This window comes from Canis aureus, chromosome 10 (assembly GCF_053574225.1).
Source record: "Canis aureus isolate CA01 chromosome 10, VMU_Caureus_v.1.0, whole genome shotgun sequence".
Classification (NCBI taxonomy): domain Eukaryota; kingdom Metazoa; phylum Chordata; class Mammalia; order Carnivora; family Canidae; genus Canis; species Canis aureus.
The window spans coordinates 52,053,099-52,079,137 of NC_135620.1; the positions used below are offsets into that span (position 1 = coordinate 52,053,099).

A 26,039-nucleotide genomic window follows, 5' to 3' on the forward strand; every position below is an offset into this window, starting at 1 on the left:
TTAACAAATTACAGCTAAAACAGGAGGCTTTTGCATCTCATATTTCATCCAAAAAAAGTTAAGCATTCTTTTGCTTGCTGACATGTAGATAAACTGCTTTTAAAAAGAAATAACAGTTGGGGAGGGAGGATAGGCCACAAAACTAAAAGGAACAGCCTTGAAGGAAACATTGACCTCAGAAGGGGTATGATCAACAGAAATATCTTTGAGGAACTCCTTAGAAGTTTATCGTTGCCTTCACCACCTGCCTCACCATGGTTCTTCTCCCTGTCCCCTTAAGCCATATTTGTGACCTGGTTTTAAGCAGAGATTCAGTCAACACCAGGTTCTAACCTTCTAAAAATTTACTCAAGTACAAGGAAGTCCATGCATCAATACAAGCCCCACCCCAGGAATGGGCCTCTGAGATCTCATGGCCTGTGGCTGGGTGGTGAGGTCTGTGAACCAACAACCCAGACATCTGTTCCGGAATTCGGTTACAAATCAAGAAATATTTGGACTACTCCGTGTGCCAAACACCTGTTCTGAACCACTCCCACCATTCCTGACTAGATGTAACTTCCTGGTGATTCTGGGTTACATCTACCGGCTATAGAATCACAAGGGCAAAAAGGCCTCATGAATCTGAGGACCGGGGGGCTATAAACCCAGAATTACTCCAACACAAATGAGAGGTTCTGCCAACCCAAGGGAAGTACCCAAAGGTCGAAAGAGCGGGGAAGACTTGGCAGGGGAGGTCCTCTCCAGACAAGGTAGGCTGCTGGACAGCGCAGCCACACAGAGAAACAATGAGAAAACAGACAGGGGCTCTACTTAGGACTGCAGACAACACTTGTTCATCGAGAACAGGGGTAGGTTCAGGAAAACTGGCAAGTGGCCAATTGTCCCCAGCGGCCCTGGTGAAATCAGGTCACTTCAGTCCCAGAGAGGGCAGAGCTGGTGGAGCTGTTCTTCAGGGCGGCCCAGCCTCTCTCCGCCTCACCTCACTCGGCCAGAGCCAAGTTTGTGGACTGCAGCCGCTCTGTCTCCTGGCAGATGTTCTGCTCCACAGTGTCACACTCAGCCAGGAATGCCTAAAACGTGAATGCAGGGCAGTGAGGGACCATCCAGGACTAGCCATTCCCTGCCCATACAAGGCTCTTGCTCAGCCATTATGGGGAACCCCTGGGTGAATGATTTAAAACAGGCTATAGAGGAATGGAGCCAGCCTGGGCTCCCAGATAAGGGGAGGGAGGCAGAGGCCAGTGTAGGAGCAGGGTTTCTGACAACAATCCTCCAGAGGGGTGGTGAGGACAGGAAGCCTTGCCACTGTACTGCACAATTTCAGGGAACATGAATAGTGCCTCCTGAAATTGTGTCATATGGCAGCTATAACTGCTCTCCAACAATCTTCCTCCCCAATTAATTTAAATTCAAATACAATTACAGGGACATGAAAGGAGCTCTTCTCTTAGATTCTGGACTCATGAAATAACAACCAAAAAATGTCCATACCACACATCACACTTTTGCCCTACCCTACTCTGAACAGATAAACACACACATTAAACTTTGAATGCTTGATCACACAGCTCACCTGAACCCTTTTCACCAAACCCTTCCTTTTCAGTCTACTGTCTTTGAAATTTTCCGGCAGAATCTGTGGAAGAATAAATTGACACATAAATAATCTCAGTAAGAATGACATAACAACATGATGAAATACCCACAGTACACCAAATGCATCATAAGTCACCAACATGAACGAGACTTGCATTTTCAGGAATGATTTCCTCCCTTGATCTGTATTCCACATGGCCCTTCCCATGGCTCTCACCCCTATAAAAGCTCCCTTTGCTCTCAGTGTCTGGGCCATGGAAACTGATCTGTACCATGGACTTTGTCCTTTCTCTCCTTTCTATGTACAGATACTACGTCCTGGCCATGCCATGAGCTCACTGTGCTTATTCTTTACAACCTCCCTCACTCCCCGAGAATCCTATGCAGAGTAATTCACCCTCAAAAATGAGGCATCTAGCTGGAAATATCATTACCATCTTTTCTGTAAAAGGGATCATGGAGTTGATGATTCCCAATAGTCTCACAAGAGACTGAGTCTGGCTGAATTCTTTACAGATAATGAACCTAATGGAATCACCAGTCATATGAGTATCATGAAGCCCTCTGTTTCTCTGGCCATAAAATCACAGTCCATTTGGGTTCCAACTTTGTGAGGATTAGATGCTTTTAGGAAATATAAAAATGACAAAAGCCCTACGTTGGTGGATGTGACTGCTTAAAAATCAGGAACTATCTTGTCTTTCTGTGTATCTACCAAGGACTGAGCAGTGTCTCGCACACAGCAGGTGCTCAATATCCTCAGACAGTAAGAGTGCTTTACTGAAAGAGTGAAACTCACTGAAAAAGAGTCAAAGGAGGGCAGCCCAGGTGGCTCAGCAGCTTAGCGCTGCCTTTGGCCCAGGGTGTGATCCTGGAGACCCGGGATGGGGTCCCGCATCGGGTTCCCTGCATGGAGCCTGCTTCTCCCTCTGCCTGTGTCTCTGCCTCTCTCTCTCTCTCTGTGTCTCTCATGAATAAATAAATAAAATCTAAAAAAAAAAAAAAAAAAAAGAGTCAAAGGAAACTAGTTCTTCTCAGCTGAATATTTACTTACCAGTGTGTCAATCTCTTCCAAGATCTTCATAAATTGCTCGATTGTGGCTTTTACTCTCTTATCAAGTTTGCAGAGAGCTTCAGCTTGCAAATCCTTGGCCAGAAAACCCTGTACAGGAATAATGCATTCTTGCAAGGGTTCCTTGAGGCTGACAGAAAACTTCATGCCAAGGCACTGATGAAGTAGCCACACACTGAGCCCACATTCCCCCCAATAGGCTAGTCCAGACCTCAAACCCAGAATTTCATCTCTTGGAAAAAACAGAGCCACCCAAAGCACTGTAATAGGCTGCAGGCCACTATCTCACACGGCCCACTGGGGCTGCTAATGCCTCCTGAGCCCTGGCTCCGATGAAGCCTTCAGTCACCGTGTATACCCACATAGAAGCAGATGTTAAGAACATAAGGTGTAGGGATGCCCGAGTGGCTCAGTCCATTAAGCATCTGCCTTCAACTCAGGTCATGATCCAGGGGTCCTGGGATCGAGCCCTGCCTCAGGCTCTCTGCTGAGTGGGTAGCCTGCTTCTCCCTCTGCCTGTCAATTCCCCTGCTTGTGCTCTCTTTTTCTCTCAGTCAAATAAGTAGATAAAATCTTTAAGCCACAAAACAAAACAAAATACAAGGTGTAGAGTCTGATAGGCCCAGGCTTGAATTCTGTCATTTACTGGCTTGTGATCTTGTACAAGTTACTCAACCTCTCTGAGCCTTAATGTCCTCATTTTTATTTATTTTTTATTTTTTAATTTTTTTAAAAGATTTTATTTATTTATTTATGAGAGACACACACAGAGAGAGGCAGAGACACAGGCAGGGGGAGAAGCAGGCTCCATGCAGGGAGCCCAACGTGGGACTCGATCCCAGGTCTCCAGGATCACACCCCAGGCTGAAGGGGGCACTAAACCGCTGAGCCATTGGGGCTGCCCAATATCCTCATTTTTAAAATGGAGATTATGATACCCACACCAGATTATGATACTAGGAGGATAAAGAGAAATATATATAGACTCTTAACATAATTCCTGACACAGACATGTGTTAACAAACAGCAACATTGGGGTGCCTGGGTGGCTCAGTCACTTAGGTGTCTGCCTTCAGCTCAGGTCATGATCTCAGAGTCCTGGGATGGAGCCCTGTATCAGGCTCCCTGCTCACTGGGGATTCTCTTTCTCCCTCTGCCCCCTGCCCCTGCTTGTGTGCTTGTGTACACGCACACTTCTCTTTCTCAAATAAATAAAATCTTAAAAAAAAAAGCCACATTTACATTGTTTTTATTAAATTATCTTGCTATGTAGTCACATTGCTTGGCCTAGTGACCAGTTAGCTGGTGACAATGGGTAGACAGCCAGGATCTCTGCAGATTTTATCAGATGTAGATTTGACCACATGCAATAAAAGCTTTTTTTTTTTTTTTTTTTAAGTTTTATTTATTTAGGGATCCCTGGGTGGCGCAGCGGTTTAGCGCCTGCCTTTGGCCCAGGGCACAATCCTGGAGACCCGGGATCGAATCCCACATCAGGCTCCCGGTGCATGGAGCCTGCTTCTCCCTCTGCCTGTGTCTCTGCCTCTCTCTCCTCTCTCTCTCTCTCTGTGACTATCATAAAAAAATAAAAATTAAAAAAAAAAAAAGTTTTATTTATTTATTCAGGAGAGATACAGAGAGAGAGAGAGGCAGAGGGAGAAGCAGGCTCCATGCAGGGAGCCTGATGTGGGAGTCGATCCCAGGACTCCAGGATCACACCCTGGGCCGAAGGCAGGCGCTAAACTGCTGAGCCACCCTGGGATCCCTGCAATGAAAGCTTTAAACGTTAGCCAGCAATTCCAAGTCAAAGAATTTATTCTACGCCCAAAAAATAATCGGAAATGGTAAAAAAATATTTATATTCAAGGATGTTCAGAAAAGCATTAATGCATAATGGTAAAATAACATTAGGTGATGAACAATAAAGAATTGTTAGGTATATATATTGATATCATGATATATTCATATATGTTACAATGCTATGCAAGGTTTGATAAGTATGATCATTTAAGATTTTATTTATTTAAAAGAGAGAGAGCAGGCGAGCATGACAGGAGGAGGGACAGAGAGAAGTAGACTCCCTGCTGAGCACAAAGTCAATGCAGGGCTTGATGATCCCAGGACTCTGGGATCATAATCTGAGCTAAAGGCAGATGCTTAACCAGCTGAGCCACCCAGGTGCCCCAACTATGAACATTTTTTTTTTTTAAGATTTTATTTATTTGTTCATGAGAGAGAGAGAGAGAGAGAAAGGCAGAGATACAGGCAGAGGGAGAAGCAGGCTCCATGCAGGGAGCCCTATGTGGGACTCGATCCCAGATCCCCAGGATCAGGCCCTGGGCTGAAGGTGGCACTAAACCGCTGAGCCACCCGGGCTGCCCTATATCAATTTTTTTAAATGCAAAAATATATTCTAGTCTTTAGTATTGGTTATCTTCTGAGTCAGGGCTTTATAGGTATTAGTGCTCATATGTTTACTTAAAGTTATACGATGGGCATGTATTACTTTTGTAACTAAAACAGAAACATACATCTATTAACATTATAAAATTAGAGGGAACAAAAAGAAATATGTGGTTTGGGCCTAATTTTAGTATCCCTTCTCTTATACAAGGAATTGAACAGAATGACCCCTGCCTCAGCTAAGATCAAGCTCAACTTGGGCCTTTTCTAGATCAACAATGTTCTCTGTCTTGCTAAACAAGTAACAGCTGGGACTAGGAGAAGCTACCTGTTCCATTACAGACAATACAAGACCCCTGGCATGGCAGGTACTCTCCTAAGAGCACAAATGGATGCAGGCTGTGGTTTGAAAATAGCAATGACAATCACACTTATAAGGGCTGCCTGGGTGGCTCAGCGGTTTAGCGCTGCCTTCAGCCCAGGGCGTGATCCTGGAGACCCGGGATCGAGTCCCACATTGGACTCCCTGCATGGAGTCTGCTTCTCCCTCTGCCTGTGTCTCTGCGTCTCTCATGAATAAATAAATAAAATCTTAAAAAAAAATACACACAATAACACTTATAAAAGCACTTAGTATGTGTCAGACTCAAACTACATCATTAAAAAAATTTTTTTTTTAAAGCAAGCTCTATGCCCAATGTGGGGCTTGAACCCACAACCCTGAGATCAAGAGTTGTGTGCTCTACCAACTGAGTCAGCCAGGTACCTCTCAAACTGCATCATTTAATCCTCACACCAATGCTAAGGAGAGGTACCATCATTTTCCCCTTTTATAGATAGGGAACTTGAGACAAGGAAACTTGCCCACAGTGATAGAGGGTAAAGCCAGGATCTGGACCCAGGGAATCCAGACTAGAGAGCCTGCCCTAACCACACATTTGTATCTCCCCAAAAAGAGTGACCTGTTGGATTCCAGTAAGCTCTTTGTTCAATCCTTCCAGTTGGTCAGCTATCTTCTCCACAGACTTCTCCAAATCTTTCAGTTTCTTTAGTTCAATCTCTTCCTCTGGACTGTTCTAAATGTTTAAGAATAAAATGAAGTCAATAATCACCAAAAATAGTAGCTTCTGACTGGGAAGAAAAAAAACCTAATGACAATTGGGCTAAAACCACTCACCTGGAAAAAAAATAGCTTTGATTCTGCTGCTTCTTGGAAAGCTAGAGAGTTACCCATGAATGTTTTCTACCCACAAAGACGTTAGACTAGAGAGAGAAATACTAAGTAAACATTCTGCAGGGACCCAGACAGCTTGGGTTGAGAGAATGGAGCCAAGTCAAGTGCCAGATTCAACCCGAGCCTGAGGCTGATCAGCAGCTGACTCCAGACTGAAGCCTCCAAGGGGAACAAAGGACAGTGGATACCCGTGAGGAGTCCACCTGGTGAGACAGGTGCAATTCTGCCATTCCTTTGACTGAATTCCTAAGTGCTACCCACCAACTGAGCGCTCCCATTTAATGAGGACAAGGACAAGGATGATTACTTTTGTTGAGCAGTCCCTCTACTATGCTAAACCTTTGTCTGTACTATTATTTTAAGCCTTACCACAACCCAGGGAGGAAGGCAGGGTTTTATTTTATTTTATTTATTTATTTTTAAGATTTTATTTATTCATTCATGAGAGACAGAGAGACAGAGAGAGAGAGAGAGAGGAAGGCAGAGACACAGGCAGAGGGAGATGCAGGCTCCATGCAGGGAGCCTGATGTGGGACTTGATCCTGGGTCTCCAGGATCACGCCCTGGGCTAAAGGCAGCGCTAAACCGCTGAGCCACCTGGGCTGCTCAGAAGGCAGTGTTTTAGATGAAACTGAGGTTTAATGTAAAGTAACCTAAGGTCACATAGCCCAAAAGAGTTGGATGGAGACTTGAAATTGGACTTGGCCTCACATACCCCAGGGCACTTCTAATTAGGGTCCTATTATTTCTTTAAACTCAACCGTTAATTTCTGCCCATTACCCAGAACGATTCACCCTGACCCTTGAGCAAGAAATCTAGAATATTTCCCCTTCTCTTATCTCAACAATTGGTAGTCAGGGCCAGCAAGTTTCCTGCTTGTTCCAAATTGTTCACATTCTTCTTCGTGGCCAAATCCTGAGTGCCAGACTCCTGACTGTTCTGTGGCTGGACTAGATATTCTTTGCCTTCACTTTGCTAATCTCTGCCCTCTCTCCACTCTGAATTAGCCACCTCACTCAAAATAAGGAAACTTCCTATGACCAACAATTCCACTGCGTCACAATGCCTGGCTGGCCTGAGCCCTCTCTCATCACCCCAGGGACTACTGTCCTCACCAACTGGCTCTTTTCCTACCTCAACTTAGTCTGAACCTTTCTTTCTAGCCAAAGAGGGCTTCCTCTTGTGGAAGATTTTAGTGGAAAAGGTGTTTAAAGGGAGAGAGACTCATGAAATTTGCAGAGAACTTATTTTAAAAATCTGTAAGCTCAGTGACACCTGGCTCAGTGGTTGAGCGTCTGCCTTTGGCTCAGGGCATGATCCTGGGGCCTGGGGATTGAGTCCTGCATCAGGCTCCCTGCGGAGAGCCTACTTCTCTCTCTGCCTGGGTCTCTGTCTCTCTCTCTGTGCCTCTCATGAATAAATAAATAAAATCTTTGAAAATCTATAGGCTTATTTTAATAAAAGTTTCTCTTGCAAATCCCCTCCAAGTGAGTAAGGCCTCACTCAGGCACATTTTGACAGATTGAGATCCACTACCAACACAAGAGCTACGTTATTGAAGCAGCATAACTATTCATAATTCCCAGAGCAAAAGCCATAGTCAACAGGAGCCAGAGACCATGAGAATAACAAACCTGTAACCCCATCAAATAAAGAGAACCACAACTGTTTTGAGATAGCTATTTCACTAATGCAGATTCTGGGTCCCCAATTTGGCCTCCCAAATAGGAATATGTATAAAAGACCTTAATCCTTTAATTCTGGAGTATTCTGATAGAGAAAGCAATTTACCTTCTTCCCAATTAACATGACTCGACAACCATTTTGTATTCCAAGGGCTGACAATGGCTTCTCCATTTCCTTCAGAGATTTTCCTGAAAAGAAAAGTTATGCCAAATGGTAATAAATTATATAACACTGAAAATAGACTTCAGCAAGGTTAAATTAAATAGACAAGTGTGTTCACTAATGAGAAGGGGATAAATTGGTGTAATCTTTCCCAAAGGTGCCTTAGTCCAGGAATTTCACTTCAGATTTTATTTTAAACAAATAACTGGACATATGCCTACATAGTAAGTGTTATAAAATAATCTTCAATGCAACCTTAATCATTAACAGTGAGAAACTAGAAAGAGACAAACATTTAGAAACAGGGGGCTAATTAACTATGTATCACTACAACGGAAGACTTTGTAGGCATTAAAGCTAATTTTTTTCGGGAAACTGCAATGCCACAATAAATGATGGCTCAGTTTTATAAGAAAAAGGTAATAAAAACTGTATAATCAACTAATCTGTTTTGTCAACTAAACACACACACACACACAAATAAAAACCTATGCTTCAGGATGCCTGTACAAATGGATAGAAATATGCTGAAATGTAATGAGGGGTTTTATCTGGGAGAACATTTTCTTCTTTGTGCTTTCCTTTATTTTGAAACATGGATTTCTATTGCCTTTTATAATTCTATAATAGAATGTTTTTAAAAAGAAAACACAAGGATGGGGTGCCTGGGTGGCCCAGTTGGTTAAGCATCTGCCTTCAGCTCAGGTCATGATCCTGGGGTCCCAGGATTGAGCCCCACATTGGGCTTCCTGCCCAGCGGGGAAGTCTGCTTCTCCCTCTGCCCCTCCCCCTGTTCCTGCTCTCTCTCTCAAATAATTTTTTTTTAAGATTTTATTTATTTATTTGTGAGAGACACAGAGAAAAGGCAGAGACATAGGCAGAGGGAAAAGCAGGCTCCTCGCAGGGAGCCCAATGCAGGACTCAATCCCAGAACTCTGGGATCATGCCCTGGGGTGAAGGCAGACGCCCAACCACTGAGCCACACAGATGTCCCTCAAATAAATTAAAAAAAACCAAGAAAACAAAAAAGCAAGAAGTTACACTATAAAGTATAAATAAAAATGCTTCCCATTGCTAAATTCATTATGACGGGCACCAAATGGGATAAATGTGGCCCTATGAGATACACAATAAGAAGTTCCCTTGGGAATGGGAAGAAAGAATGGGGATAGAAGGGAGGTGGGTCCTGGTAGAAATCAGCAACATCTACTGGGCCTGCCACATCCAGATCCCTGGTAAGTTTGTTCAGCACTGTGCTGAGCATTGGACACAGCAATATTTTCCCTCAAGGAGTTAGTTATTCTAACAGAGAAATGAGATGCTCAGCGACTATGAAAACACTTAATAGTAATTTCAATACAAGTCATACAGAAGTGGTAGAGAGTGCCATATGCACATATGTTGGGAAGAGGGTCTAACTTAGCCAGGGAGGATTACCCATGTGCTTTCAGAAAAATGGTAAGATTTCTGCTATCCTCATGGGACTTCAACTCTAATACCTATCAAAATGTTTGAAGGTGTCAGTATATAGAAGATCCTCAATAAAATGTGTTGAAGGGGATCCCTGGGTGGCTCAGCGGTTTGGCACCTGCCTTCAGCTCAGGGCATGATCCTGGAGTCCCAGGATCGAGTCCCACATTCAGCTCCCTGCGAGGGGCTTGCTTCTCCTTCTGCCTGTCTTTGCCTCTCTCTCTTGTGTGTGTGTCTCTCATAAATAAATAAATAAAATCTTAAACAAAAATTTTTTTTTAATAAGTAAATAAATAAAATGTATTGAAGGAACAGATGAAGAAACAAGCAAATAAGAATTATCCCAGTTTAGGGGGATCCCTGGGTGGCTCAGCGGTTTAGCACTGGCTTCAGCTCAGGGCGTGAACCTGGAGACCTGGGATTGAGTCCCCCATCGGGCTCCCTGCATGGAGCCTGCTTCTCCCTCTGCCTGTGTCTCTGCCTCTCTCTCTCTGTATGTCTCTCATGAATAAATAAAATCTTAAAAAAAAAAAAAAGAATTATTGCAATGAAACGCCAGGACACCTGCACCCCGAAGTTTATAGCAGCAATGTCTACAATAGCCAAACTGTGGAAGGAGCCTCGGTGTCCATCGAAAGATGAATGGATAAAGATGTGGTTTATTTACACAATGGAATATTACTCAGCCATTAGAAACGACAAATACCCACCATTTGCTTCGACGTGGATGGAACTGGAGGGTATTATGCTGAGTGAAATAAGTCAATCGGAGAAGAACAAACATTATATGGTCTCATTCATTTGGGGAATATAAAAAATAGTGAAAGGGAATAAAGGGGAAAGGAGAAAAAATAAGTGGGAAATATCAGAAAGGGAGACAGAACATGAAAGACTCCTAACTCTGGGAAACGAACTAGGGGTGGTAGAAGGGGAGGAGGGCGGGAGGTGGGGGTGACTGGGTGGCGGGCACTGAGGTGGGCACTTGATGGGATGAGCACTGGGTGTTATTCTGTATATTGGCAAATTGAACACCAATAAAAAATAAATTCATTTAAAAAAAAAAGAATTATCCCAGTTTAAAAACTAAGAGTTACTATTAGGTGAGGTTAAGCAGTTTTAAATAGGCCCTTTAGCCATAAGGACTCAAAGCTAGAAGAGAAATGCCTACCCTTAAATATAAGTTTCTGAAAAGGCAGTGGGACCCCTGTGGCCTCTTCAACAACCTGGGCCAGGTCTTGGACAATTGGCTCACTACAGCCCTGTTGCGGGGTAACGTGAAGATCGTGCTTCTCATTGCCTGGGAAGAGAGAAGAGTGTTCGATGAAGAAAATTCTTTCACATAAACCAATACAGGCTGACACTTTATTATATTTATTTATCCAGCCTTCAAGGCCCAGTTCATTTGCCACCACCTACTCCAAACAGCCTGTCCCCTGCCATTTGCCCAGCTTTGGTGACCTGCTCAAGGATTTTTGTTTCCTCTGTAATAGTAACAATTTAGTGATTATCAGCTAGCATTTTAAGCACTTAACGTGCATAAAGGACTGACAACTCATTTCAAACATCATCTAATTTAATCATCAGAACAACCCCATCAAGTAGGTACTACCTATATTAATCCCCATTTCACAGATAAGCAAACTAAGTTCAGTCCAGTTAAGACCTGCCTATGGAGACCCCACTGAGGAGTCTGAACTTGACTTCAGATCTATCTGACTCCCAAGGCCATGCTTTTCATCACAAGTCATCTGCTTCCTGTGGCCTAACTGCCCTCTACTCTGTACTGTAATGTTCTTATCTCCTTCGCTGTCAGGAGTAAGGGATTATTTTTCCTACAAGTCTGTCCCAGAGGGTACACCTGGGCACCTACACAGTTGGTGCTCAGTGAATAGACAACGAATGAGTAAACTCAAACAGAAGAAAACTTATTAGCTCAATTATTTTCCAGGTATATGGACAGTAAGAAAATAGCCCATGCCCAGTGCATATGCCAAGCCTTAAGCCTGCACAAGAGCCACATGAAGTTAGTGGAGTAGGTGCTACCAACTTCACAGGGAAGAAACCATAAGTTTATAAAGGAGACATCCTAAGGTCACTCAACACCGAAGGATCTAGAATACTGGTCTTCAGATTCTGAGGCCCTGGGGTCTCCCCTAGTCCTGAGGAGCTCTGGAGTGAAGTGACTTCGTTTAAATCGATGTCAGCTCCAACAGCTGACAGACCCAAAGGGTGCCCAGAGCGTATGCTTGGAGCCACAGGCCACTCAAACAACAGTCGAGTTTAGACTCAGCAGACACAAAGGTGTCCAGACACCGACTGCAGTCATACACGACGCGGCCAAACACAACCCTGATGTCAAGACTCACAAAACGGCGCAGGCACACACTAACCCATACAACCACGACCAGCACGGACAACGGTGCCAAACACACACAAGACCCCGCGCTTCCGGACGCCGGCACCAACACAGGAACACACAAGCCGGGTTGGCTTCCGGAGGACCCGTGGCCAACCCCAGGGCCGCCGCCGGACTTGGGCAGTCCCGCCCCGTGCCCACCCGGCCGTCCGAGCTCACTGTGGGTGACGGTCACGCTGAGCCCGGCTGCCGCCATTTCCTCGCTCGGGGCCACCTCCTGGCCCTCGGTCACCTCTTCACTTTGGGCCACTTCTTCACTTCGGGTCACCTCTTGGCTCCGGGCCACGTCTTCGCTCCGGGCCGAGCGAGGCCGCACTTTCTTCACCCGCGACCTGCGAGCGCCGGCGGCGGCGCCCCTGGTGGATCCGGCATGCCCGCGGGCCGCACCCCGGGCGGACGATCGCTGAGAGGGAGGCGGACCGCGCTCGGCCGGGAGCACCGACTGGCGCGGCTCCCGGCCCGGCCGAGGGGCGCGCCGCCGGGGACCCAGCCGCTCCCGGTCGCCTCGCGGTCTCCGCGCGCCACCGCGCTCCGCCAGACCCGCGCTTGTTGACCACCCAGCGGTGGGAGCTGAGTTCCGCGCCTTGCCACCCGGCCCGGCTACCTCCCCGCCCCGCCCCGCCCCTCGGACCAGGCCCCGCCCCTCGGACCAGGCCCCGCCCCTCGGACCAGGCCCCGCCCCTCGGACCAGGCCCCGCCCCTCGGACCAGGCCCCGCTCCCGCCCCGGGGCATTCCGCCACAGCCGCCCGGCCCCACCCACTCAACCGAGGCCACGCCCCACTTATCTGGAGCCCCGCCCCGCGCCCTTCCCCGAGGCCACGCCCCCGATGACTGCCTGCCACCTGCGACCTCGCGAAGCGCTCCTTCCCCGGAAGGCCGCCCTGAAAACCCGGAAAAAGAGTCGGGAAGCTCCAATAGGCGCCTTGCGCCTGCGCATGCGGGGGCCGGAAGTCAAGGCGAGGGCGGAGGTGACTCTGCTTCCGTTTCTAGTTTTGCTCCAGTGTTTGGGTTTTCTTCGTGGCCGCCCAAGATGAACCGATTCTTCGGAAAAGCGAAACCCAAGGCTCCGCCGCCCAGCCTGACTGACTGCATTGGCACGGTGGGCACTTGACGCCACATAACTAGATTCTGGGACTCTTGACACTCCCGACCCCGCCCACCCTCGGTTCTGGCTCCTACTCCTCCATTCCGTTCCCGGTCCCGGACGCCTCGGCCCTCTCCACCTCACCTTCGTGCCTGTTACCCAGGTCATTCCTGACGCCACAAACCAGGGACCCCTAACCCTACTTGCACCCAACCCCTTCTGAGGCCCGCTGCTCTTTCTTTTCTTACTCGCTCGCTCTTTCTACCCCAACCAGCCGTAGGCCCGCATCCTTCCCCCCCTCTTTTATCCTCCATGTCTCTCCCACATCAGGATCCTCAACTTGATATCCTAGGTCAACGTATCCGTACTCCCATCCTGGATCTCAGTAACAGGAAATTCAGAACTCTGGCCCCTCACATTAAGCTACCACCCTGTCTCTAAGCGAATAGCATTAGATTTACAAAGCCCACTTCTCACACACCTCCTGGTTGAGCCCACAGCCTGACTAGTCTCTGATTGTAGGGGAATATCAGCTCAGCCCATTGATCCCCCAAGTTCTTTTCTGCTCAAGCACACTTGAAAGGATCCCTAGAACATGAGAATCGGAAGGGTGGAGTATAGTTTATAAAAGCCCCCCAGTGTTTCTGACTAGGAATCTCCCCCAGTTGGGAACCACTTTTCCACCCTTCTTTCCTCTCCTGCCCCTTCCCATGTAAGTGTATTGTTATAACTACCACTATTTCCTTAAGGTGGACAGCAGGGCAGAATCCATTGACAAGAAGATTTCTCGACTGGATGCTGAGCTCGTGAAGTATAAGGACCAGATCAAGAAGATGAGAGAGGGTCCAGCCAAGGTAAGGTAGGCGGCAGCTGCAGAAGGTGCTGCAAAAGCCTAGTTTGAGCACCTATGGAAGTAGGGCCCAGTGGTAGTCTGGTAAGGAGAAAACACGTGAGGGTGTATCCTTCAGGGAAGAGGGTTTGCAGCTTGATACGAGAGGAAGGCTGACATTAAGTCTGGTGGAGAGAACATGCTGACCACTCGTCCAGAAGCATGTCCATGGGAATTAATATATTCTGCTGAGAAGGTGGCAATCTCAGAACAGTGAGTGCCAGGCTGGTCAGCTTAGGTGGGTATAATAGACTGGTTAAGGAATGGCATGCTGGGAAAATTACTAAACTAGTCATCTGGAGACCAGGGTTCTATTAGTAACACCATCACTATCTACTAGACATGGCTGTCATAAAGTCTTAATATCTTATTTTCGTCTTCTATTAGGTAGAAATATAGATTACTATATTTAAGTTCATGGACTGTGGCTATAGAACTACTTTTTTCTCTGACTCTAACTCATTCACTACTTGAGCTAAGTTACCTAGCGTCACTGAACCTCAGTTCCCCCGTCTGTAAAATGGGCATAACATCTACTTTTAGTGTAAAGATTAAATGAGGTAATTCATATGACCTACATAGCACTGTGTCTGGTACATAGAAACGTTCATAAATAATAAATGTTAGATATTATGATCTATGAGATAATACCTGCTTTTCCTGGAACTTCACTGGAGAAGACAAAATACAATGATTTATGGAACAGTATAGAAAGGGAGGTGACAAAAGGCTCTTCTCAGCCATCTTAGTTGGATAGCATGGAATGAAGAGTGATCAGAGGCAGGAAAGCTCATCTGAACTTGGCATGAAAGCCTAAACCATAGTGACAATCATGAAAATGATAGGAAAGTAATCACTTTGCAAATTAGTTCTGAAAATCAGTAATGAAATGACTGCATGAAGAGACAGAGAGGAAATGTAAGGTTGATATAAAGATTCTTAACCTAGAGAAGTGTGAGATTAGTGGGACCATTGTTAATAATATTAATAAGAGCAGATTGAGGAGTTTGGACATGTTGAGTTTTATTGGATAGCCAAGTTGGCTTTGAGAGGATGTCCAAGTTGGGAATCTCCTTGAGGCAACTGGATATACAAATAGGCACTATTGGGGGTTGCCATGGGAAGAATATGTACTAAGAAAGGGGAATGCAGTTTAGTACCCTGAGATGTGGGATGCAAAGAAAGAGATGAGCTGAGGCCTTAAAGACTATGTTTAGGGGGCAGCCCGGGTGGCTTAGCGGTTTAACATCGCCTTCAGCCCAGGGCATGATCCTGGAGACCCGGGATGGGGTCCCTTGTCGGGCTCCCTGCATGGGGCTTGCTTCTCCCTCTGCCTGTGTTCCCCCCGCCCCCCCATCTCTCATAAATAAATAAATAAAATCTTAAAAAAAAAAAAAAAAAGACTATGCTTAGGAGGTGAAGAAGAGGCCAGGAGCCACTATGTCTACAACTTTGAAGAAGAGAATAAGTAGATATGTAAGTCTGAGGATATGGGAGATTTCTTTTACTATGTGTGTGTTTTCTACTTCTTTTCATTAAAATCTGTTTTTCTCCCCCAGAATATGGTCAAACAGAAAGCCTTGAGGGTTTTAAAGCAAAAGCGGATGTAAGTTATAAGTGTAACCTTTCTTCCAGCAGGTTTAACTAAAAGGGAAATGGTCTTTTATTCTTCAGTTTTTCATACTATTTTATAAGCATTCTTGTTTAATTGCAAATTTCATTTACATATCTGGTGAGCTGGGATTTTCTCTCCCTGCATGTTTAGCACTATCTGTTGCAGCACTATCCATCTAAACAGAACTTTTTGTTATGATAAAGATGTTCTTTTTTTTTTTTTTTTTTGATAAAGATGTTCTGTATCTGTACCATTCAGTACATCTGTACCATTAGCCAAATGTGGCTAGTGTGACTGAGGAAGTGTTAATTTTAACAATTTAAGTAGCCGTATGTGGCTAGTGGCTTCTGTATTGGGCTGCTCAATTCTATAGGGTTATCCCATATTTATTTAATTAGAGTATGCATTTCTGTTTGTCTGTAAAATTGAGAATCCTGAATACTTGGTTTCTCCCACCAGAATAGATTTAAGTGTCCTTAATTTATTTTCAGTGACTGTCTCAGTGTTTGAGCAGAAGCCAAATAGCATCTTTGTGCTTACTCTTGTGGGCTGTTCAGATGATGAGATCTTCTGCAGAGTTGCAGGGGTCAGATGTAAGCAGCTTATAAGGAATCAGAAAGGTTGTTGATATTTCTATTTTTATTTTTTAAATCCTTTTTTATCAGATACCACCTTCCTCCTTTTAAATTAGACAAAATTGGAAGAAGAAATTATAATGCCTTAAAGTGATGAGAGTAGATAGCACTGCAGTTTTTAAGTAACTTTTTTTTAGCAAAAGGAATGCATATTCATCATAGATGCTTGGAAAATACAATGAACAGAAGAAATCATTTATTTGGATTCCTACTACCAGAAATATCCATTTTTAGAATGCTGATTTCTTACAGTTTCTTATCTCTGCATGCACATGCACGGAATCTATGCATATAGCTTTTTAGAAGACAAATTATATTATGTATATATGGGTTGTCCTTTTCCACTTCACATTATATCATAAGCATTTCTCTCCTTTTATACATTCTTTGGAAACTTTATATTTTTTATTGAGGTGATTATAATTTCACCACCATTTGCCTGTACCATGAATTGACCAATTTTCAGTTAGATGGTTGCCAAATATTGTATAAAGACCATAATGACATAAGTCTTTGAGGTAGTATTATACTACCTCTATATCTTTGATATAGAACTTTATTTTAAAAAAACATTTTGAGCACCAGATATTACATCAGGCCAGATGAATTACCTAATTATGGATACAAGATTAGTAAAAAATAATACCTATCCTCAAGAAGTTCAGTCTACTGGAAAAACAGTTTAGTTTTATGTATGAAGAGCCTTAAAAATCGTCTTACCCTTTGCCCCAAGAATTCTACTTCTGGGAATTTATCATAGAAGTCATTTGAAACATCATAAAGACATATTATGGGTATGTAGTAATGTAGAAAACAGCAAAGGCTATAATATTAAGTGCAAAATAGTCTCATAACTAAGAACAAAGACAAAGTATTGGAAGGGTACATCAAATGATATTTGTGCTAGAGTAATTAAATTGTTTTTGCCAATTTTTCTGTATACTTAATTTTTAAAAGTTTTTTTAAAGAAAATTCCTATTTAGTGTTAGAGATACTTTCTTCCTGAGGATTTCTATCTGGCTCACATTTACCATTCTTAATTGATTCTAAAAAGGTATGAGCAGCAGCGGGACAATCTTGCCCAACAGTCATTTAACATGGAACAAGCCAATTACACCATCCAGTCATTGAAGGACACCAAGACCACGGTATTTCCATAGCACCCTTTCCCATGATTTTATTATTTTACTCTTTTCTTCTTTTCCCATAGTATTTAAAAGACAATTTCACCAACACGGCCTTTTAAGACATTGTGCTCTCTCTTACCTTTTTTTAGGTTGATGCTATGAAACTGGGAGTAAAGGAAATGAAGAAAGCATATAAACAAGTGAAAATTGACCAGATTGAGGTGAGATATATACTAGTTTCTGCAAGTATGTACACTAGTTTTAGAAAGAATCCAAGTGAATGTGTACATGATGGAAAGAACACAGATGATGGATTGAATCTTGGGCTTGCCATTTACTAACAGGGTAACTTTGGGAAAGGGTACCAGATGTCTCTGTCTTCTTGTTAACGCAAGATCCTTTTTTTTTTTTTTTTTAAGATTTTATTTATTTCTTCATAAGAGACAGAGAGAGAGAGAGGCAGAGACACAGGCAGAGGGAGAAGCAGGCTCCCTGTGGGGAGCCTGATGCGGGACTCAATCCCAGGACCCTGATCATGACCTGAGCTGAATGCAGACTCTTAACCACTGAGCCACACAGGCATCCCTAACACAAGGATCCTAATGCCCTACCCAGTTATTGTGAGGATGAAATAAATGAGCTTGTGGATCTATGCACGTGATACCTGGCACATACTAGACACTCAGTAAATAAGCAGCCAGTTTCCTATTAGAGACTTATTTTTTTTTTTCTATTAGAGACTTCTAACTAACTTAATGATTTTGAGTCTCTTCCCTCAATTGTAAAGTAGTGATGTTGCTACCCATCTCCTAGGATTGTCACAAGTGTTAGATGAGGATATATATGTCAGATGTTTAACACAGTTCCTGGAGTAGAGCTGGTTCGCTTTTCTAGTAATTCTCTTTAGATTTTTTTTTTTTAAGAGTTTCTTTATTTCATGAGAGACACACAGAGAGGCAGAGACATAGGCAGAGGGAGGGGTAGCATGCTCCATGCAGGATCCCACTGTGGGACTTGATCCTGGAACTCCAAGATCATGTCCTGAGCCGAAGGCAGATGCTCAACCACTGAGCCACCCAGACATCCCTACATTTTTTAAATTCAATTTGCCAACATCTAGTATAATAACACCCAGTGCTCATCCTATCAAGTGCCCTCCTCAATGCTCATCACCCAGTTACCCGATCCCCCCATCCACTTGTTCACTGTTATATCCTATACCTTAAACAGTGCCTGGCCATAACTGGTGCTCAGAAAGTTTTTGATGGTTGATGAACAAATGAACAAGGAAAGTTAAAGTTGCTAAAGCAGTCCTGCCTAATTCAAGCAGTATTTGTTGGTTGAGTACTTACTGTCTTCCTGGCATTTTACTGCTTCTGAAGAAGTATTCTCTGAGAGTGTGGATCTTTAGTACAAGTGAAGGCATTCCTCCCATCTTAGTTTTTTTCAAGCACCCCTCCTTGGACTGCCTGTGGCTGTCTGTCTTTCTTTTTTTTTTTTTTAAGAATTTATTTATTTATTCATAGAGATGCAGAGAGAGAGAGAGAGAGAGGCAGAGACACAGGCAGAGGGAGAAGCAGGCTCCATGCAGAGAGCCTAACTTGGGACTCGATCCAGGGTCTCCAGGATCACGCTCTGGGCTGCAGGCGGCGCTAAACCGCTGCGCCACCGGGGCTGCCCTGTGGCTGTCTTTCTAAACTTCCACCAGTCTTTGCTTACACGGAGTTCAGCTCAGTGACATCTTCCAGGACATTTACTGAGAAAATGTTCTGTGTATATTTGTCTTATTTGTACAATATTATTTGGTAATATAATGAAACTGAATTTTCATTCAGTTTGCTGATCCACCCAGGCATCCCAGTGTTTTCTTTTTTTAAAGTGTTTTTCGTTTTACTTTCTATCATCTTCACTTTTAAATGGAAAAACAGACCTCCAATTTGCAGGCCAAGAGGAGTTCTCAAATGTTTTCCGTTGCTCTAAAAATTCTGAAGGATAGGGACACTTGGATGGCTCAGCCATTGAGTGTCTTCCTTTGACTCAGGGTGTGTTCCTGGAGTCTCAGGATCGAGTCCCACATCGGGCTTCCTGCATGGAGCCTGCTTCTCCTTCACTCTCTGTCTGTCTCTCTTTCTCTCTGTGTCTCTCATGAATAAATAATAAAATCTTAAAAAAACATAAAAATAAAATTTATGAAGGATAAATGGTGCCAGTTTGGACTTTCTGTTTTACCACCACTAATCTGTTCCCTTTCTGTGGAAATTTCAATCTGTGAAAAGCACGTTGATACTCTGCATAACCTTAACACAATGGAAAATATGTAGTGTTAAGTGCTTAGTGTTTTACAAATATTACAATAAAGCCGTAGAAAACCTTCTAAGGTATGGCTATTAACAATCTCATTTTACAGATTAGAAAATTATGGCTTAGAGACTTTATTTCTCACTAAGTAAGGCAAAATTAGAGCTTGCATATGTCTGATTCCAGAGTCTGTGCTCCTAACCATTATATTAGCTGTTTTATATTATGCTGTAGCAATTCTCAGATTGGTTTTACATTATGTCTGGCCTTGTAGTCTTCCAGTTAATCACAGGTAGATCATTCACAGATGACTTATGCTCTCAGTCAATTATTTTCACTAGCCTGGTTTTGGGTATCAAGCCTATCCCAATTCCATTTCTGTTTCTCCATCCAGGGTGGGCCTAGTACAACTTTTTGTACCACTCAGTTGTTTCCACTACTGTCCTTTTTTTTCCCTACACAGTGTAGTCAGTCTTTGGCTGACTTAAGATTAATTTGCTTGTCCCTATTACTTGCTTTTCTCCATAAACTAGAAAGATGTTGGTAGTGTAGATGCTGCTGGATTCATTGTTTTAGGTAAACTTTCTGTAATGACAAATTGCTGATGGGCATCTGTTCTTGCAGTAGGATTTTAGATTTCCATGAAGCACTTTAAATTCAAATGCAAGATCACCAATTTAATTCTCTCTCTCTCTTTTTTTTTTTTTTTTTAAAGATTTCATTTATTTACTCATGAGAGACACAGAGAAAGAGGCAGAAACATAGGCAGAGGGAGAAAGGGAGAAGCAGGCTGCCTGCAGGGAGCCCGATACAGGACTTGATCCCAGAACCCTGGGATCACACCCTGAGCCAAAAGCAGATGCTCAACCACTGAGCCACCCAGGCGTCCCTAATCTTTTTTTTTAAGTTTATGTATATTTTTTGTAGTGATCTCTACACCTAGCGTGGGGCTCAAACCCACGACCCCAAGATCAAGACTTGCATGCTCTTCTGACTGAACTAGCCAGGCACCCCAATTTAATTCTTCTTTATTTTTGAATTTACATTTTACTGTCAAAAAGGAGGATTATGTGGGTCATTGGCATTCATAGTTATTGTTGGGGGGAATCTTCAGTTTTGTGATTTCTAAATAATTCATTAAGCTCTCTCATATTTTTAATTGGAAGGGGTTTTCAGGAGTTATTCAAACCTGTCCTTTTAAGGAGCATCTGCTCAGTGGCTGGCTAAAAAGAGTCTCTAGGTGAGGACTAGTTATGGTAAGGGAAGGAAACCAATAGTTGTTGAGAACTGGTATGTACTTAGCATTTTACATACATTACCTTTTTAAAAATTCCTGTTTCTAAGATTCAGAGGAGAAAGTAGAGTGGGGAGTAGTTAGAGGAAAAATAGTAAGAAATGAATGAAAGCTGTCATGTATATTTCTATAAGGACTTACAAGACCAACTAGAAGATATGATGGAAGATGCCAATGAAATCCAAGAAGCGCTGAGCCGTAGTTATGGCACCCCAGAATTAGATGAAGATGACCTAGAAGCAGGTATGTTGTGGGAAAAGCAATTAGGAAAAAAAAGGTTTAGAGTCTGAAAGGAGTAACTTCTTGGGACCTTCTCCCAAATGCTTGGGTTCTGTGAGAGTTAGTTTATGGTACAGCTTCTGGGCAAAGAGCTTGTGAGGCAGGCATGTCAGATTTGCATGCTCCACTGACTCAGGGAAGGTCAAGCTACAGATGGAAGTCGGGGCAAAGGTGTCTGCTCACCTAGTACTTGGTATCTAAATACTACCCTTCCATGCCATTTTCCTTTGGATTTTGTTCTCCCTGTTTTTGAGTCTTCTCCCTCAGAACAGCAAAGCAGATCAAGAAACAGTCACTGGCAAATACTTAGTGTACATCTACCATATGCCAGGTACTGTGTTAGGTGCTGGGGGTTCAACATTAAAGAAAGCTAATATGGTCCCTGCATTCATGAAGTTTCTCTAGCCAGAGAAAGAAACTGCTTGTTTCAAGCAATCAATTACAAGAGCACAAACTATTGGGAAGGAGAAGTATGGGGTACTATGGAGCACATGGCTAGAGAATTTAACCTAGTTGGGAGTGGAGACAGGCATGGATCCTGAAGGATGAGTAGAGCTTAGCAGGAAAAAAAATGGGAGGGGTTGTTGAATGGCCTTAGGAAGAGGAATCTCCCCAAAGAGAACAAAAACACTGATTTGAAAAAATACATATGCTCCTATGTTTATTGCAGCTTTGTTTTTAATAGCCAAAATATGGAAGCCGCCCAAGTATCTATCCATAGATGAAATGATAAAGAAGGTGTAGATATACACAGTGGAATATTACTTAGCCATAAAAAAGAATGAAATCTTGCCATTTGCAACAACATGGAGTCCAACATGGTTGGATCTAGAGGTTATAATCCTAAGTGAAATAAGTCCGACAGAGAAAGACAAAAACCATATGATTTCACTTATATGTAAAATTTAAGAAACAAACAAAAAGAGAAACAAAAAATCAGACTTTTTTTTTTTTTTTAAATCAGACTCAACTATAGAGAACAAACTGGCTAGAGGAGAGGTGGGTAGAGGATGGGAGAAATAAGTGAAGGGGATTAATAGTACACTGGTCTGTAATGAGCACTGAATAATGTATGGAATTGTTGAATCACTGTATTGTATACCCGAAACTAATATAACAATTAATTATACTGGAATTTTAAAAATACATAAAAATCTTAAAAAAAAAATAGTGGCTGAGACAAAAGGTGGTAGTAGTGGAAAAAGAGAAGTGGATATGGAAGAGGGGAGGTCAAGGATGTCTATCAATGTCTAGCGTGAGTAACTAGGTAGGTGACAGAACCACCTCACACTGGATTTGTCACATGATTCCTTTGTCTCAGTTGTTCTCCTCTTCCCTCCCTCCTCCTCTTCTTCCCTTCTTCTTCTCCTTCTCTCTCTCTCACTTCGTCTCTTCCCCCCCACCCCTGTTCCTTCTCTCTCCCCATTCTGTTTTTGCCTAGAACCTTATATTTTATTCCCATTAATTTGTTTCCTATCCTGAATTTCCCCTGATAAATCTCTACCTGTCATTCTTCTTGGTCACTTCCAGCCCACTTTACCATAGACTTATTTTTTTTAAGGTTTTTTTTTTTTAATTTTTATTTATTTATGATAGTCACAGAGAGAGAGAGAGAGAGAGAGGCAGAGACATAGGCAGAGGGAGAAGCAGGCTCCATGCACCAGGAGCCCAACGTGGGATTCGATTCCGGGTCTCCAGGATCGCGCCCTGGGCCAAAGGCAGGTGTAAACCGCTGCGCCACCCAGGGATCCCTTTTTTAAAGGTTTTATTTATTCATTCATAAGAGACACAGAGAGAGAGAGAGAGAGAGGCACAGACACAGGCAGAGAGAGAAGCAGACTCCATGCGGGAGCCTGATGTGGGACTCCAGGATCATGACCTGAACCAAAGGCAGACGCTCAACTGCTGAGCCACCCTGGTGCCCCAATTGTAGTGAAATGCTGACTGTTTCAATCTCAGAGTTGGATGCACTGGGTGATGAGCTTCTGGCTGACGAAGACAGTTCTTACTTGGATGAAGCAGCATCTGCACCTGCAATTCCAGAAGGCGTTCCCACTGACACAAAGAATAAGGTGAAAGCTTTTTTTTCTTTCTGTAAGCTATGCCAAATGGTAAAGGTGTTATGCCGGATCACCAATTTGGGAATCTTAAGTTAGAACAAGGAAAGACTGTCTCAGTCATTATTTGGAGACCCTTTGCATTGGACTGTGGACAGATCATGCCCATTAGTGTCACTGATGCCCAGGAGTGTTTTTGTACATTAACAATTTGTATAATATACATAATTACCCTTGTGAGTTTTACACTGGGTTCCACTTAGAGATTTTAGACAGCATTTCCTGGAAAAGTATCACTAACACATACACGAACCATGCCAGGCAGCAGCATGACAAAGTTTTATCTTTCATACTCATTGCTTAATTGTAGTGTGGATTTTTTACATAAAGATTAATAATTTAAGTATAAAACTTAGTGTAGGAAGATTCTCATTTAACAAGGTAAAGAATCAGGACACCTAGGTTTAAGTCTCAGCCCTGCCACTAATTGTCTTTGAGACCTTGGCAAATCACTTAACTGTTTTGAACTTTTCTGTTCCTTACATCTCTAAAATGCAGATGATTATAAGTATCTCACATAGTTGTGTAGACCAAGTTAGATCTTGTATGTAAAAGGACTTTGTAAGGGCGTGTGATGTAATGAGCACTGGGTATTATATAAGGCTGATGAATCACTGACCTTGACCTCTGAAAATAATAGTACGTGATATGTTAATTAATTGAGTTTAAATTTTTTAAAGATACGTAAAAGAGAGAGAGACTTTCTGAACTGAAAGCCCTGTCCAAAGCTGCATGGTTGTCATTATTAGAAACAGATAAAATTCTGTTACTTATGAAATTCTGTCCACTCCATCTTAGTTCCTGATATGTCATTTTTTTCTATTGCCATTTATCCTGTTTCCCTTATCTCCCAACATGTACACTGAATGCGCAGAATCCTTGAGTAAGAGCCAGTCTCTGCTCTGCCTTTATTCTTGTATGACTTAGAGCCAATTAAAAAAATATATTTCTTTTAAAAAGAAAGAGTCGGGGATGGGTGTTGCAGAAGCGGGGATTCCTCAAGCAGACTTCCCCCTCCGTGCAGAGCTTGATTCAGGGCTTAGTCTCATGACCTGCGTCAAAACCAAGAGTCAGATGCTCAACCAACGGAGCCACCCAGGTCACCCAACTTGGAGCAAGTTAGATATTCTTGTTTTCTCTCTGAAGCTTGCCAGTTTTTCCCACCTATGAAATGTGAGGAGTAAAAGGTGGGGAGTAGCTAATTTCTCCAAATGTGCATCTTCCTCCACTTTACCCCTCTTATTCCATGAGTCCAGAGTAATCTTACCTTTCTCAACTGCTCATTCCACCCCACCCCATCCCTGCCTCTGACCATGTCAAGGTTCCAGGCACGTGGGTTGCTTTTTCTCAGCACACCTGAAATAATTTTTATTAATGCTACCTACCACGACTCACCTTTTTAAATACCCTGTAGCATCTGTGTTTCTATCTTCTATTTTCTGCTTTAAGAAGATCACAGATTCCTGAGTTAACGTGCCATTGAGGTGTGGTTTCTTAATTGATAGTGGTCTCACTGCCCATAAGTTTGTAGTAAAGTACGATATAGAAGTAACTGTCTATCTTAGGGCACTGCTTCTTTAAGGATTGGGAAGCTACAAAAGGTAGTGGTTCACTTTAGGAATCAGAGTGAAAATGAATCTGGAGAAAAGGACGAACTCCTTAGCCTTTCCTGCCAGACCTTCCCCGTGCCCTTCCCCTTTGTAGGTTTTACTCTTAAACTATTTCTCTTCCTCTACCCTACAGACAGCCACCCCACCCGTTTTGAGCATTTCCAGTCTTTTCTTGGTTTATCACTTCCCCCTTTACTTTTCATGAAAATGCTTTCTCATCTCAGGGAGAGTTTGGTGTTCATTGGTTAAACACTCAGAAATGAGTTTTGACTACTAAATATTTGTAATCATTTATGTTATCAATTGAAAACCAGTGGTACTGAACTTTGCTTTCTTTTCACAGGATGGAGTCCTGGTGGATGAATTTGGATTGCCACAGATCCCTGCTTCATAGACTTGCATCATTCAAGTACATCGTGTAAAATAAACACATTATGTAGGAAATATTTATCTTTCCAAATTTACCATAACAGAGTTAGGTTTCTTTCCTTTCTCCAAAGGAAAGTTTAATTACATTGCTCTTTTATTTTTTTCCGTTAAGAGATTCATTGTTTGGGGGATGCTTTCTTCATACTAAATTTTTATTTCCTTTCTCTTATGAAAGACTAACTTACTTAAAAGTGTCAGTGGCTATTTATGACTTGTTTTCATTTATTAATAATAATTTGAAATAAAACCAAGGAAATTGAATCTTTCAATTCTAAAATAGTGTAACTCCACAGTCTCATATTGACCTGACATTGGTAAGAAAAAGATGAGATTATTGGGACTATTCATACTATGATTCAAAACCATTTTCTATTGTGGTATTATAGGTTGGTTAAAGTGATAGCCTTTTTTGATGGGTTTTATTGTGTCTTGTGAGTAAATCATTACTATGTCTGATATTGGAATGGAATTTATCACTACTGTATCATGAGTGGATATTTTGATTCTGTGGTTCCCTCAGTATTACAGCCTGACTTGTAATCAATAATGACTATTTCTTGATATTTAATGTATAGGACATTTATTTATACTCAATAAATATTTTTCAAAAGGATATAA

The 26,039-nt window shown here is 42.8% G+C and overlaps 2 protein-coding genes across 2 annotated transcripts; one reads left to right on the plus strand and one right to left on the minus strand.

Annotated features, from left to right (window-relative positions):
- Nucleotides 1-326: 326 nt before the first annotated feature.
- BAG1 (BAG cochaperone 1) lies at nucleotides 327-13,242 on the minus strand. Its single transcript, XM_077912294.1, has 8 exons — nucleotides 12,896-13,242; nucleotides 12,203-12,675; nucleotides 10,796-10,924; nucleotides 8,101-8,183; nucleotides 6,037-6,150; nucleotides 2,654-2,761; nucleotides 1,577-1,639; nucleotides 327-1,073 (listed from the first exon to the last, which is right to left on the minus strand). The coding sequence occupies exons 1-8, from the start codon at nucleotides 12,979-12,981 to the stop codon at nucleotides 984-986; spliced, it is 1,146 nt and encodes a 381-aa protein (XP_077768420.1). The 5' UTR covers nucleotides 12,982-13,242; the 3' UTR covers nucleotides 327-983.
- On the plus strand, nucleotides 12,907-26,039 carry CHMP5 (charged multivesicular body protein 5). Its single transcript, XM_077912292.1, has 8 exons — nucleotides 12,907-13,143; nucleotides 13,878-13,982; nucleotides 15,577-15,623; nucleotides 17,322-17,415; nucleotides 17,544-17,615; nucleotides 21,121-21,229; nucleotides 23,225-23,337; nucleotides 25,336-26,039. The coding sequence occupies exons 1-8, from the start codon at nucleotides 13,075-13,077 to the stop codon at nucleotides 25,384-25,386; spliced, it is 660 nt and encodes a 219-aa protein (XP_077768418.1). The 5' UTR covers nucleotides 12,907-13,074; the 3' UTR covers nucleotides 25,387-26,039.